Here is a 12,692-nt window from a genome sequence, read left to right as displayed (position 1 = left end):
TTAAAAGATCCACCCTTCAGAGCCCACTCAACTCTGCCTGTGTTTCTTCATTAACATTGTACAAAGCCTAAAGTCTTTCTCTGCTTAGCATATATGGAACTAGATTTTCCACTTCCTACGTTTATGAATGGGCATGGGAATTGTTACTGAAATGGTAAGAACTCTGGCAGGAGATGCATTGTGCCTGCTGCTATACACTTGCTGGTATGCTGGAAAACATTACCCTAGTTGGCTGTATGTCAAGAATGGCAGCTGTCTTCACTTGTATCTTTCTGCGTTGGGCTAATGTTGTATGTAGCCAACTGTGCTAGCTCAGAACCATGCCCTGTTGGTAGCCTGGAACAGAGGAGGCTCACTGGGATTTTGGTTAGCTCCTGGGGTGCATCTGACCATTTACTGTGGCCAGCGGTGATCCCAGGAACAAGGCTGTCCTGTAAAACACCTGGCTTCCTGCACAAGCCAGATTATGATCTCAGTGTACTCACCTCACCTGGCTTCTGTGGCCACTGTTAATATCGAAACTGAACTTAATTAAACTGCGTCAGAGTTGTCTGTGTGAGAAATATGCCTCTCCCTGGGAACTTCCAGATCATTGTGTGCAGCAGATTGGGCCGATCCATTTTCAGTGAAAGCTTCTCTGTCTGGACTTGTTAGAGAGACTCTACTGTCCTGCTCAGCTTTGGTGGATCTGTGCAGTGTTGCAGACCACCTGGCTGTTGGGCTGTGCTGTGTCTAGAACGAACACAAGGCTAGTGAGGTGTAGAACCCAGTGTCAGTAGTGTGCTGAGCCCCAGTTGTAAACGCAGAAACTGATGGGCAGCTCCAAGGGAGAGTTTCATTGTCCACAAGCAATACACAGACTTAAGGGCCAAATTTTCACAGGTGTTTAGGCACCTAAAGATGCAAATAAATGCCAATTGGAATTGACAAAGTGTCTAAGCACTTTTTTCAATGGGAGTCAGGCACCTAACCTACATAGGGATTTTGTAAATCCCACTAGATATCTGTCTGCATCTTTATGCACATAAGTACCTTTGTAAATGTGGCCCTAAGTTTCTAGCATCTTATAGGCCAGCTGTGGTTCTGAATAAGGGATTTACTTTTTTATGCCAAGTTCTGGAAGAACTTGAACTATTGCTTCTGTTAGATGTACAGCAAGGGAGGAAGCACGTAGCTGCTCCCCATCTCTGACACTTAAGCAGCAATACCTGTATAAAGATGGTGAGAATATTACCAACTCATCCAGTGAGTCTCTGGAAACAGAGCAAGTACCCTGCTCTTCAATGAAGGAACATTAGAGTGCTCTAAAGACAAGCTCTGTGCTGTTTCTTCCTGGGCCCCCCTCTGTGCTTAGATATTGGGCTTGCATGGCTTGATTCACAAATGAACAGTTGATTCTTCCACGTGTCTGAGATGAATCGGACCCTCTGAGTGGATAAGGCTGACGGGTGGTTAATTGTCACATGGAGGTGGCACGTAAGGAAAATTTTTAACCATATCTTTGTTAAAAGGCTGATGTTTCTTTTATAACTCTCTCTCGACATGTGCTGAGTGGGGGCGGGTAGAGACTGGGGGGGGAGGGGTGCTGAAAGCCTTTATCTTCATTTCTGCCATCACCTAGTGTTTATTACCCAGTGATAGACAGACGCAGGAAAGCTGCCAGTCAAACCCACGTTCACTGCATTTCAATTGCCCTTCATTTCAGATTTCAGTATTGTGAAATCTACATCTTTGTAGAAAAAGGTCGTTTTGCTCATGGTGATGACAAGCCCAAGACTCTTGGGTACCTGCTCCAGTCACTTGTGATTCCACCAAACAAAGGAAGCTCCAGAAATCAGAACAATCTGTCAAATGACTGGTGAGAACTGTTTCCTGGAAGAATTGATCTGCTTCTATCCAGACTTAAGACTTGTAAACAGGGAATTGTCATCAAGTGAGTGTGTTTCTTGTGGGGTCCCCTAGGGGTCAGTTCTTGGGCCTATGCTATTTAACATTTTTATCAGTGACCTAGAAGAAGACATAAAATCATCACTGATAGTTTTCAGGTAACACAAAAATTGGGGAAGTACAAGTCACTGATACAGAGTGATCTGGATTGCTTAGTAACCTGGGAGCAAACAAACTATGTGTTTTTAATACAACTAAATGGAAATATATACATCTAGGAACAAAGAATGTAGGCCATGCTTACAGGATGGAGAACTCTATCCTGGGATTCAGTGACTCTGAAAAAGATTTTTGGGCTTATGGTGGATAATCAGCTAAACATGAGCTCCCAGTGAGATGCTATAGTTGGAAGGACTAATGTAATCCTTGACTGCATAAATGGGAGTTATGAGTAGGAGTTCACCTTGAATGGTCCCTTGAAATATGTGTTAACAACTTATGCTAAACAGTTCCACCTTGTATTTAGCAGTGACGCTATGAGTTAGTTTCCCGGACCTGAAGAAGAGCTCTGTGTAAGATCAATAGCTTGTCTCTCTCACCAACAGAAGATGGTCCAATAAGATATTGCCTCCCCCACCTTGTCTCTCTAAGAGAAGAGAGGTTATTGTACTTCTGCATTGGCACTGGTGTGATCACTGCAGGAATGCTGTGTCCAGTTCTGGTGTCCACAGTTCAAGAAGGATGTTGATTAATTTGAGAAGATTCATAGAAGAGCCATGAGAATGATTAAAGGATTCGAAAACCTGCCTTATAGGATAGACTCCAGGAGCTCAATCTATTTATCTTAACAAAGAGGAGGATAAGGTGACTTAATTACTATATAAGTACCTACATGGGGAACAAATATTTGAAAATGAGTTTTTTAATCTAGCAGAGAAAATTATAACATGAGCCAATGGCTGGACATTGAAGCTGGACAAATTCAGACCGGAAATAAGGTGTAACTTTTTAACAGTGAGGGTAATTAACCACTGGAACAATTTACCCAGGTTTGTGGTGGATTCTCCATCACTGGCAATTTTTAAATCAAGACTAGCTGTTTTCTTAAAGCTATGCTTTTGGAATTATTTTGGGGAAATTCTCTGGTGTTATGTGGGATGTTAAACTAGATGATCACAATAGCCCCTTCTGGCCTTCGAATCTATGAAAGAAGCTGAAGTGTTCTTAGGGTATGTCTACACAGGGAAAAAAGACCCGCATCATGGCCGCAGCTGGCTCAGGTCAGCTGACTTGGGCTGTGGGGCTAAAAATTACTGTGTAGATGGTTGGGCTGAAGCCTGAGCCCCTCCACCCTGGCAGGGTCCCAGAACTTGGGCTCCAGACTGAGCCCAAGCCCAGACATTTACACAGCAGTCTTTTCAGCTTGGAGCCCACGCTCTGCAAGCCTGAGTCAACTGACCTTTCCAGCCCCAGATTTTTTTAATCCCTGTGTGGATGTTCCTTCAGTATCTCCAGGCTGCGCCAGAGCTTAAGAGACAGCAGCACCTTCCTGGGTCAGTACCTGGTTTGGCAAAGCCAGCAGTGAGAGCAAGTCCCAGATGCTTTTCATTGTTCAGAAACTGCTGAGTAATGGGAGAGGGGTTTTTAGCTTTATTCCTAAATTGTTCACCTTTCTGACTCCTTGTCCATTGGAGAGACCAACTGAAATAGTTGAGGCAGTGCTGTGTGGGCCCTGGGTAATGAGGGGCACACATGAAAGTATATTCTCCCCCTACTTCTCCCTTTTTACTGAGAGTCCAAGATTTGCTTTCTCTTAATTGTCTTTATTGTAGGATGGTGCATGTAAGTGTGAAATTTCTGGCTAGATTTGAGAGACAAAACTGAATGACATTGATTACATGTAACTAGATGTAATTTAATAATTACACTTCTCAATTACATAATTACTGTAAATGTAGATAATTTGCTTAATGAAAGCATGTAAATTTGCAGAATAGACATTATGTGGGGTGAACCGCTTTGGATCCGAAGTGGCCAGAACCCTTTTGCCCATGGACATCCATACACAGCAGACCCTTTCTAGGTTTGGTGCCTTTGCCCACTCCTCTCTGCTATGGATGAGATTTTCTAGTTTAGGCTATCTGTGGCGGTAACACCCATCTATTGTGTTAGCTTCTGCCAGACTCTGTGTGTGTTTTGTGTAGAGGGCTGCCATGTGGGTGAAGGGGCAGAGGGCTGCTTTTACCCTTTCTTGGAACAACAGAGAAGGATCTGCTTTTTACCCCTTGAGAGAGAGTCTGGCACCCCCAGGAAAAAAAGAGCAAAGGGGTAATGGACACCATTATCCTTTTGGAAAGGGCTCTGGGCAGAACCAGAAGGTCTCGAAAATTTCAGGAAACATTTGCCAGTGGCTTGCTGTCGCTCAGTGTTTGTAGCAATGGATACAACTGTGTCACAAAGCCAACAAACAGATATGTTGCCATTTTTACTGAGGGGGAAATCGCGTCTGTACAGTATGCCAGGCCTAGCAAAGTGTATAAGGTTAAGAACACTGGAAAGGTTTGTTATCCCAAGGGTTGAGAGTGCAGCTGATAGCCAGGGCTTTGTGGACAGAAGTGTGCTCCCACTTTCATACACTCACTCACACACAGGGACACACTCATCAGTGTTCATGTCGTGCTCCCCATCACTGCCCAGACCAGTAAAGCTAATAATCAAACCAATGAACCGATTTCGGTGGTGAATCCTGATCATCTCGAGGTATGTTGCGCATACACTAAAAAGATGACTTACTCATACAAAGTGGTGCATGGATTTGGGAAGGGAGACTGCTGTTTGTGGCATTACTAGGGGGCTTGTTAGGTTTCTCTTTGGGAGCCAAAGGGCATGTAAAGATCCTCCTCACAAGCCAGGAAAGGCTTATGTCTTACTGCAGCTAGGCTGCTACAAGAGTAGGTGTCCTGCGTGGTATGTCTGCTTCCTTTACTATCTGCAGTATTTCTGTAGAAGAGAAACCATTTTGTGACCAAGTCTTATATGGCAATTACTGTAACCTAATCATGATAGTTTCTGTTACTTCTCCCACCCTGCTGGTTCCATCACTGTGCCTTTTGTACAGAGACTTCAGTTTCCTTTTCTTCTCTCCTTGCACAGTGACCACACCAGAGGAAGCTGCAGTTACATGCTCAAGGCAGGCTTGAAAACAGCAGACCTGGGAGTATGGAGTTTAAACTTGCCGATCTGTCTCCCGTTCCCTTCCCCAGATATGGACTTGCTGATGGGTATTAACTCTCAGGTGCAGGATAGTTTTATTAGCATACTGAACATCATTTACCATCAGGGTTCTCAGAGGAGCCCTGTGCATTTGGGGGGGATATAGAGGGAAAGCACTAGGCATTTATACAGTGATAGAAAAGGTTCTCAATTCTGCTTTCCAAGCAGTCTGTGAGTGTGTCTGAAAGAGGCAGATAGAGAGGCCAAGGGGAGCACAGTGGAGGGCCGTTAGTCGCTGGAGGCCTGTCGTAGCTGAGTACACAATATATAGCTCTGACTGCTCTGAAATCTCATCCTGGACATATTTTCAGAGCTTTCACTGGAACCACAAACCATGGCTTAGGACAGTTTATCTGTATAAAGGGGACCAGCAGCCCCTTTTTCAGTGTCTTCCTCTTTGTTCGTCAGGATTGTTCTTGAGTTTGCTCTTTGCCCTTGTTCTCACCTCTCTTATTTGTAGACAGAGCATAAGCATTGCTCAGTGTGTTTTCAGACCATCTTTATTTTGCTGCCCTGAGCTTTCTGCTAGGATTTGATAAGGGAGGAGCGAAGGGAGAATGAAAGAATCTAGGAAGCTTAGCCTGATCACCTTGCATGCCATTGTGCCAACTGGTGCCTAGCAAACTCCTACCCATCTGCCAGGGCAGTTGGTATGTCTGGCACAAATCAAAATCTGAATTGTCCAAGAAATTTCATCTCGTCTAATATGGCTGCTGCAGCATCCTGTGCAGACTTTCTGGGAGAACGTGGCTACTAACAGTCTAGTGTTTTCATCATTAGTGCCAAGAATGCTCCAGCTAAACAAATTCCCTTAAAGTCTGGGGTCTGCATTCTCCCTCATTCGTATTTGGCTTGTCTTCCTTTCCATGACCAAATTCTTTTAACTTGGGCTTTTGTCTGTGTGTGCGCCTGTGTCTCCACAGCACTAGGCCTGCTTGTGTTTGAAGGTAGTGGCATTGTATATGCAGGAATATGAAATATCTGATTATTCCCAACCCTTCAAATACATTGTTGCTGTGTGGGTACTGACTCTCTTCTCCTCCACCTCCCCAGAAGTTGAGTGCAATCCCACTGAGCTACTCCATTGTGATGTGCCAGGGTGATTCCTTTGTTTCAAACCAGTGTGCTTAGAAGTTTATTTTCTGGCCACATCTCTTCTAGGTATGAGTTTCCAGGGCATTCTCTTAACAGAAGGCATTGTCTGAGCTTTCTGATGGGGCTTGCTGGAGTTGAGAATGGCACCTAGCTCCAGCAAGGGGGAATATAAGTTTCTGGCTGCCTCTGTGGCAGTAGGTATGGCCAGCCAGAACAGAGCTACAGAGAGAAGAGAACTATGCCGACAGCTATGTTGAGCCTCTTTCCCCCGTGCCAGCCAGAGATCAGAGTGAATTAAGAAATAGGAGGTGGTTTTCTAAGTTTTCTAAGTTTCTCTTAGTGCTGAGGCTGAGGCATATCCAATAAAACGTGACTTTACCAAAGAACCACCTCTGTGAGGCTACAACACTGTATACACGGGTGTCATTTTAAAGGGCCAGGAGGGACACACATGTGACTCAACTGCATAAGTCAGTCCGTAATAGACATGGCAGGATTACATTTTTGTTGGTAAATGTCGATGAACGTCCATGTCACCATATACCCACACAATGAAAAAGTATTTCCATCGATGATGATCTAAGTTTACAGATAGACAAAGTAAGAAAAATGCTGCTTGAGAACTTCAGTTTGATTTAAGGATATGTACTCTGTATATTTAGACATGTGATGTTAATCCCCTCTTCTCCCAATTTCACTCAACTGTGAACTTTTAAATGAATAAAAATCTAAAGAAAACCCTTATGAATAAACATTGATATCCTGCATGAAAATTATATTAAAAAATTGAATTCTGCCCAGCCTAGTCATCAAGTTCACCTGCATTTTAGCATAATGAGCACTGTGCTATTTATATAGCACCATAACTTTATATCGGGCTTGAGAGAGAAATTCTCTGCCTAGAAAAGCTTACACCTACCTGAGACAAACATGGCACATAAAATTAATAGGAAAGGCAAAGGGAAGGCAAGCTCATGGACTAAGACAAGGGGATCATATGTGTTTGCTATTCTGTGACTGCTTGGAACATACCATCTTTCTGTCCTGTCCTCTCTCTGATCTCTCCTTTGCGGGAGTGACGAGACTCTTCCCCCCTCCCACCCCCCCACCCCGCCCCAGGATCAGTTCAAATATTGGCTCCTTGATTTCTCATAAATATATGTCCTATGTTAATAGGGATAGATATTACAGTCAAACAGTCCCTTCAGGGATGGGAAGTAAGAGTGGGAATGGGGAATACAAAGGCGGATATTCATATAGGACAAATTAATTCTGATGAGAGCCATTTTAAAGGCCATAGTTTTTTGTTTCTTAGCATACATTTGCCTGCTTTCCAAATTGCATAGAAATTTGGGAGTTAATGACATGCACCTTGTGATGGTGTCAATAAATTAAGATAAATCTGAAATGAATAGATGAGAGTAGGTAGGAATAAATGAAACCTCCTTTGTGTTTGGGTAAATATTTGATGGTAACCATCTTCCGTCCCCAGAATGTGATGCAAGGATGGTTGTGGCTTTTTCTCCATTTTCTCTGCTCAGAGGTTTGTGAGTTGTTGCCATTTCTGTAAATGTTGCTTCGTTACTTTTGTTTAGGAAACCAGAGGCCTTTGTGCATTGGGCACTGAAAATGTTTGTTGATTCATCTCCTATATTGTGATTTTCAGATAATCTGTTAGGGAAAGCAAAGATGTCCAGTTGCTAATTGTTTTCTCCTTCCCTCCAGGGGCTGTGATTGGAGATGGACAGTCAGCTGTAGCCAGCAACATTGCCAATACCACCTACCGGCTCCAGTGGTGGGACTTCACCAAGTTTGACCTGCCTGAAATCAGCAATGGTAAGCTGGGAAGGGAACTAATGCCTCCTTGCAGGTCCCCCCTACCCACTGAGCCCCATTAGCACCAGAATTCCTAGGAATTCCCAAAGGTCCAGTCCAAGCACACTGGATTTCCTGATATGATTGTCACTTCAACTGGAGCCATTAAATAATTAGCAAGTTTGTTGGAATCATGTAGGGTGCTCTTACCGCTCTGTTTTGCCCACGTACACCTTGTTGACTTCATCTAGGGTTCTTTGGGTGGATCAGTTTCTGTGGGTATCTCCTCAAATCAGTGAACGTTCTCGTAAGTGCAGGAGAGCTGCATGGAGTGGAAGGGCTGACTGGGTGGTATTCTGGCAGCACCCACCTGCATTAGAGTTTGGAGTAAGCACTTGGTCTCTTGCATATCATACTAACACGTGGTTGGAATTGTAACTATAGCTTCCAATGACCCTTGGTATTTATGGTGTTTGGGATCTCAAAGGGAGCCACATCCAGCTTTCTTGCTGGAGGTGGAGGATGAAAACCTTATCACTGGACTTCTCTCTCTCTCCTCCCCACCTCCTTACCCATGAAACAACTGAGTTGTAGATCAGTGTTTCTCAACCTTTTTGATACCAGGGACCAGTTGCTGCCTTCCTAAACTGTGTCAGGGAGATCTTAGGGGCTGGCACCAGTCCATGGACTGGTCATTGAGAAACGCTGTTGTAGTGTATTTCTGTGCAGCAGAGTGCAGCCTTCAGTGACTTGATGGTGCTTGGGAGGGGCATGGATTCTTTTTTAAGGAGCCTTCTTCTTTCACAGATAAGTATGTGGAGCCTATCCCAGGAATAAAGGCAGCTACTGTATATGTAGGGATAAGAGTGCTGGTGGTCCCATGCGTAGAGGGAGAGTTGCACTGCTTCCTTTTCTCTGTCTCTGTTGCCCCTCCCCTGGAAATCCATAGGGTGGTGTTTCAAGGGTTACACCCTTGCTGGAAATGAGGCCCATTTCTAAAAGTTGGTTCTTAATGTTGCATGGAAAAAGGTAATTAAATGCAATCTTGTTTGTCTGAGGGGCATTGTATCTTTTGGAGAGTAACAGGTAGCATCTTCTCAGACGTTGTGAGCACTGTGCCAGATGTCAGTGATTCGATTAATTTGTAGTACTAATCGGGTTTTTTCACCTGAGAAGCAGACCTGTGCCCAAGGGCAGGTCTCTGCCATGTTGACCACAAGAAGTGTTCCCTCCCTAGTCAGAGACCCTGGCACAAGGATAAAGCTGCGATCAGAGAGGAGGAAACGTTGCTGCTGGTTTAAAATCCTCTGGGCTTCTCCACTTGCTTTTAATGCATTTGAAAAGTGTTTCAGCTGCTAATAACTCTTCTAGGCTCATCCGGTTGCCCTGGAGCAGGCTGCTGTTAAATTTTTGTGTAGGGTGTTTGTTTATAATTTATGGAGTCCCAGAGAAAGGCAGAACCATCTGCTCCTCGAGGCATCAATATTTCAAACTCCTCCCTCTCCCCTGCTAGGATACTTCCATTCAGAGATCATTTATAACTAGCAGATTACTGGACTCAAATATTTCTGTTTTCTGTTGCCATCATGCCCATCCTCTGTCTGTCTGCAGCCTCGGTCCCTGCTGCAAGCCTGTGCTGTGCCCATCTGGTTCCCCTCTCTGGCTAGCCAGAACCTGGCTCCAGGCCTGCTTACCTTCATTTATTTGAATTTTACAATGTTTAGGTATTTAGTTCTTCCTTTCCTTCCCACTCACTCGCTGCACGTATCTCTGGCACTTTGTACATCTTACAACAATGGTTTGCAACCTGTGGTTCATGGACCCCTGCTCTTGTTCATTCATTGGCCAGAATTACTCCAGAGCTGCACTTGAAACCTGAGACCTTATACTGGGGCACAGAGGAAAGAGAACAGCACTGGGAGCCAGTAACTCCTGAGGTTATGATTGTCCGTTACTGAACCCTGATGTGTGGGGCCCTACCAAATTCACAGTCCATTTTGTTCAATTTAACGGTCCTAAGATTTTAAAAATCATAAATTTTATGACTTCAGCCATTTAAATCTGAAATTTCACAGTGTTGTAACTGTAGGGATCCTGACCCAAAAAGAAGTTGCAGGGGGCGGGGGTCGCAAGGTTATTGTACGGGGTGGGAGGTTGCGGTACTGCTACCCTTACTTCTGTGCTGCTGCTGGCAACGGTACTGCCTTCACAGCTGGGCAGCTGGAGAGCAGCAGCTGCTGGCCGGGAGCCCAGCTCTGAAGGCAGAGCTGCTGCCAGAACAGCATAGAAGTACAGATGGCATGGTATGGTATTGCCACTTTTACTTCTGTGTTGCTGCCTGCAGAGCTGAACTCTCAGTCAGCAGCCACCACTCTCTGGCCATCTAGCTCTGAAGGCAGCAGCGCAGAAGTAAGGGTGGCATGGTATGGTGTTGCGTTTCTTACTTCTGGGCTGCTGCTGGCATGGCGCTGCTTTCAGAGCTGGGGGGTGCCCGGCCCACAGTTGCCGCTCTCCAGCCGCCCCGCTGTGAAAGCAGAGCAGAAGGGTGTCAATACCGTGACCCTTGCCCCTAAAATAACCTTGTGACCCCACTGCAACTCCCTGTTGGGTCAGGATCCCCAATTTGAGAAATGCTGGTCTTCCCTGTGCAAAAAAATGTAAAGTCATGTTAATGGGGACTACAGGGACAGAAATCAAAATGGAAGAAGAGAAACTGCAGAAGGTGGACTATATTACGTATCTGGAAGTACCATCAGCCAAGATGGTACTAGTTCCAAGGAAATGAGAATCTGAAAGGAAAACGCTGCATTTGGAAGACTCAGAAACATCTGGCAACTCAAAAACATCTTCCTCAAGACAAAACTGAACGTGTACAAAGCAAATGTTATCGCCATCACAACATATAGCAGTGAGACATGGCAACTTACCAAGAAAGATAAGCAAAAGCTGGATGCATTTCATTAGAAATGTCTGAGAAGAATATTGGGAATAAGATATGGAGATAGGAAGATGAATAAAGAAGTCAGAAAAATTACTGGAAAAGGCACCTTCACAAATAACTAACCAAATACTGCCCTTGAATGAAAGCCAGGAAACGCAAGAAGAGGAAGACCGCGAATAACATGAAAACGAACAATTCTGAAGGACATCAAGCACCTCAGCATGAAATGGGAAGATTTGAAGAGAAGGGCACTTGACAGGCAAGGATGGCAAACATGAGTAGGCCAATCTGCAGCAAAGTGTGGGATGGTCTAAGGTCTCCCCTGTGAAATCTGTATAGTATAGGGTAAAAGTGCACAAAAGACCAGATTTCATGGTGGGGAGACCAGATTTCACGGCCCATGATGCGTTTTTCATGGCCTTGAATTTGGTAGGGCCCTATTGATGTGACCTTGAACAGTTCCTTTCCCCTCGCTTTCACTTCTTTGCCAAGGTGTTGATTAATCACACAAGTTACATCAATTTACCCAAAATTAACTTGCAAACCGTATCTCTGTGGGACGTACTTTTATATCTCTTGAAGCCCACTATATTGCGTTAACTTGTACCTATAAATTTCCTGACAGACTCTAAAGCAATATGAGGAGGGATTAAATTGAAGTAAGCATGTCCACGCAGGGTTTTGGTGTTTTTATCTTTGCCTTTGTCTATATGCAAGCCTCTACCATGTTCATTAGAAATGTGTTTTTCAACTGGTTTTAGTGAAACTGATCAAAGTTTGTGTGAAAATACTTGTATTTCAGTTTGAGTTGCTTGGTTCAGTTTAAGTTAATTTTTGGGGTTTTTTTTGCAGGATTAAGCTAAATCAAAAAGACTATTTTAAACCCATAGAAGAGCGTCTACTTATAGACTTACACTGGTGTCCCTAAGACTATGTCTATATTAGAGAGCTGACAGCAGCACAGCTGTACTGATGCAACTGTGCTGCTGTAAGATCTCCTGTGTAGCCACTCTATGCCAACAGGAGAGAGCTCTCCCATCGACATAATTAAACCATCCCCAGTGAGCAGTGGTAGCTACATCAGTGGGAGAAGCCCTCCCCCTCCCCCCCCCGACATAGGTCTCTCCGCAGGGGTGCTTATGTTGGTGTAACTTACATTGCTCAACGGTGTGTTTTTATACCCAAGTGACATGAGTTTTGTGACAGAAGTAATAGTGTAGACATCACCTAATTCAGTTTAATTGAACTGGTGCGCCTTGAAGTAGACAGGCCTACCTCCTCTTCTGCTGTGTTTCTGTATTTTTAGTGCATCCACCACTATAAACTCTAGGCGTTAAGTGCAAAAATAAGAATGGCACCACATCTTGTTTCAACTGCTGTTGTATTAGGAGTATCGGTGAGAAACCTCTCCAGGCTGTTTTCCCCTTACTAATGGTGTCAGACCTGCCTGTCAAGGAATGGCCTGTAACCTAATTACATTGAACTGTGATCTTGTTAGTACTTGAATGGGACACCTTCAAGGAATATCCAGATGGTGCAGAGGTAGTGATAAGGCATTCTGTAGGAGTGTTCTTTCCTTTGTGTCAGTACTGAACCCAGTGCCCTGTCATGGTGCTGGGGGTATTGTGCTATCGGAGATGCCATCTTTCACATGAGAGATGACTCTGGAAGAGGATGTCAT

General features: G+C 44.4%; 1 protein-coding gene across 8 annotated transcripts in view; it reads left to right on the top strand.

Moving 5' to 3' along the window:
* Positions 1 to 12,692, top strand: part of AMBRA1 (autophagy and beclin 1 regulator 1) — a 198,170-nt gene that overhangs the window by 112,604 nt on the left and 72,874 nt on the right. For all 8 annotated transcript variants that reach the window (XR_013346346.1, XR_013346347.1, XM_077818615.1 and 5 more), the window contains one exon: positions 7,981 to 8,091. Coding sequence is in view for 6 of the 8 variants with exons in the window: in XM_077818615.1 (XP_077674741.1) it covers positions 7,981 to 8,091 (111 nt within the window). In the remaining 2 variants the exon portion in view is untranslated. The remainder of the gene's footprint in view (positions 1 to 7,980; positions 8,092 to 12,692) is intronic.

Source organism: Eretmochelys imbricata, chromosome 6 (assembly GCF_965152235.1).
Source record: "Eretmochelys imbricata isolate rEreImb1 chromosome 6, rEreImb1.hap1, whole genome shotgun sequence".
NCBI lineage: Eukaryota > Metazoa > Chordata > Testudines > Cheloniidae > Eretmochelys > Eretmochelys imbricata.
The sequence above is the reverse complement of the archived record's forward strand: the minus strand, read 5'-3'. Positions and strand labels throughout refer to the sequence as shown.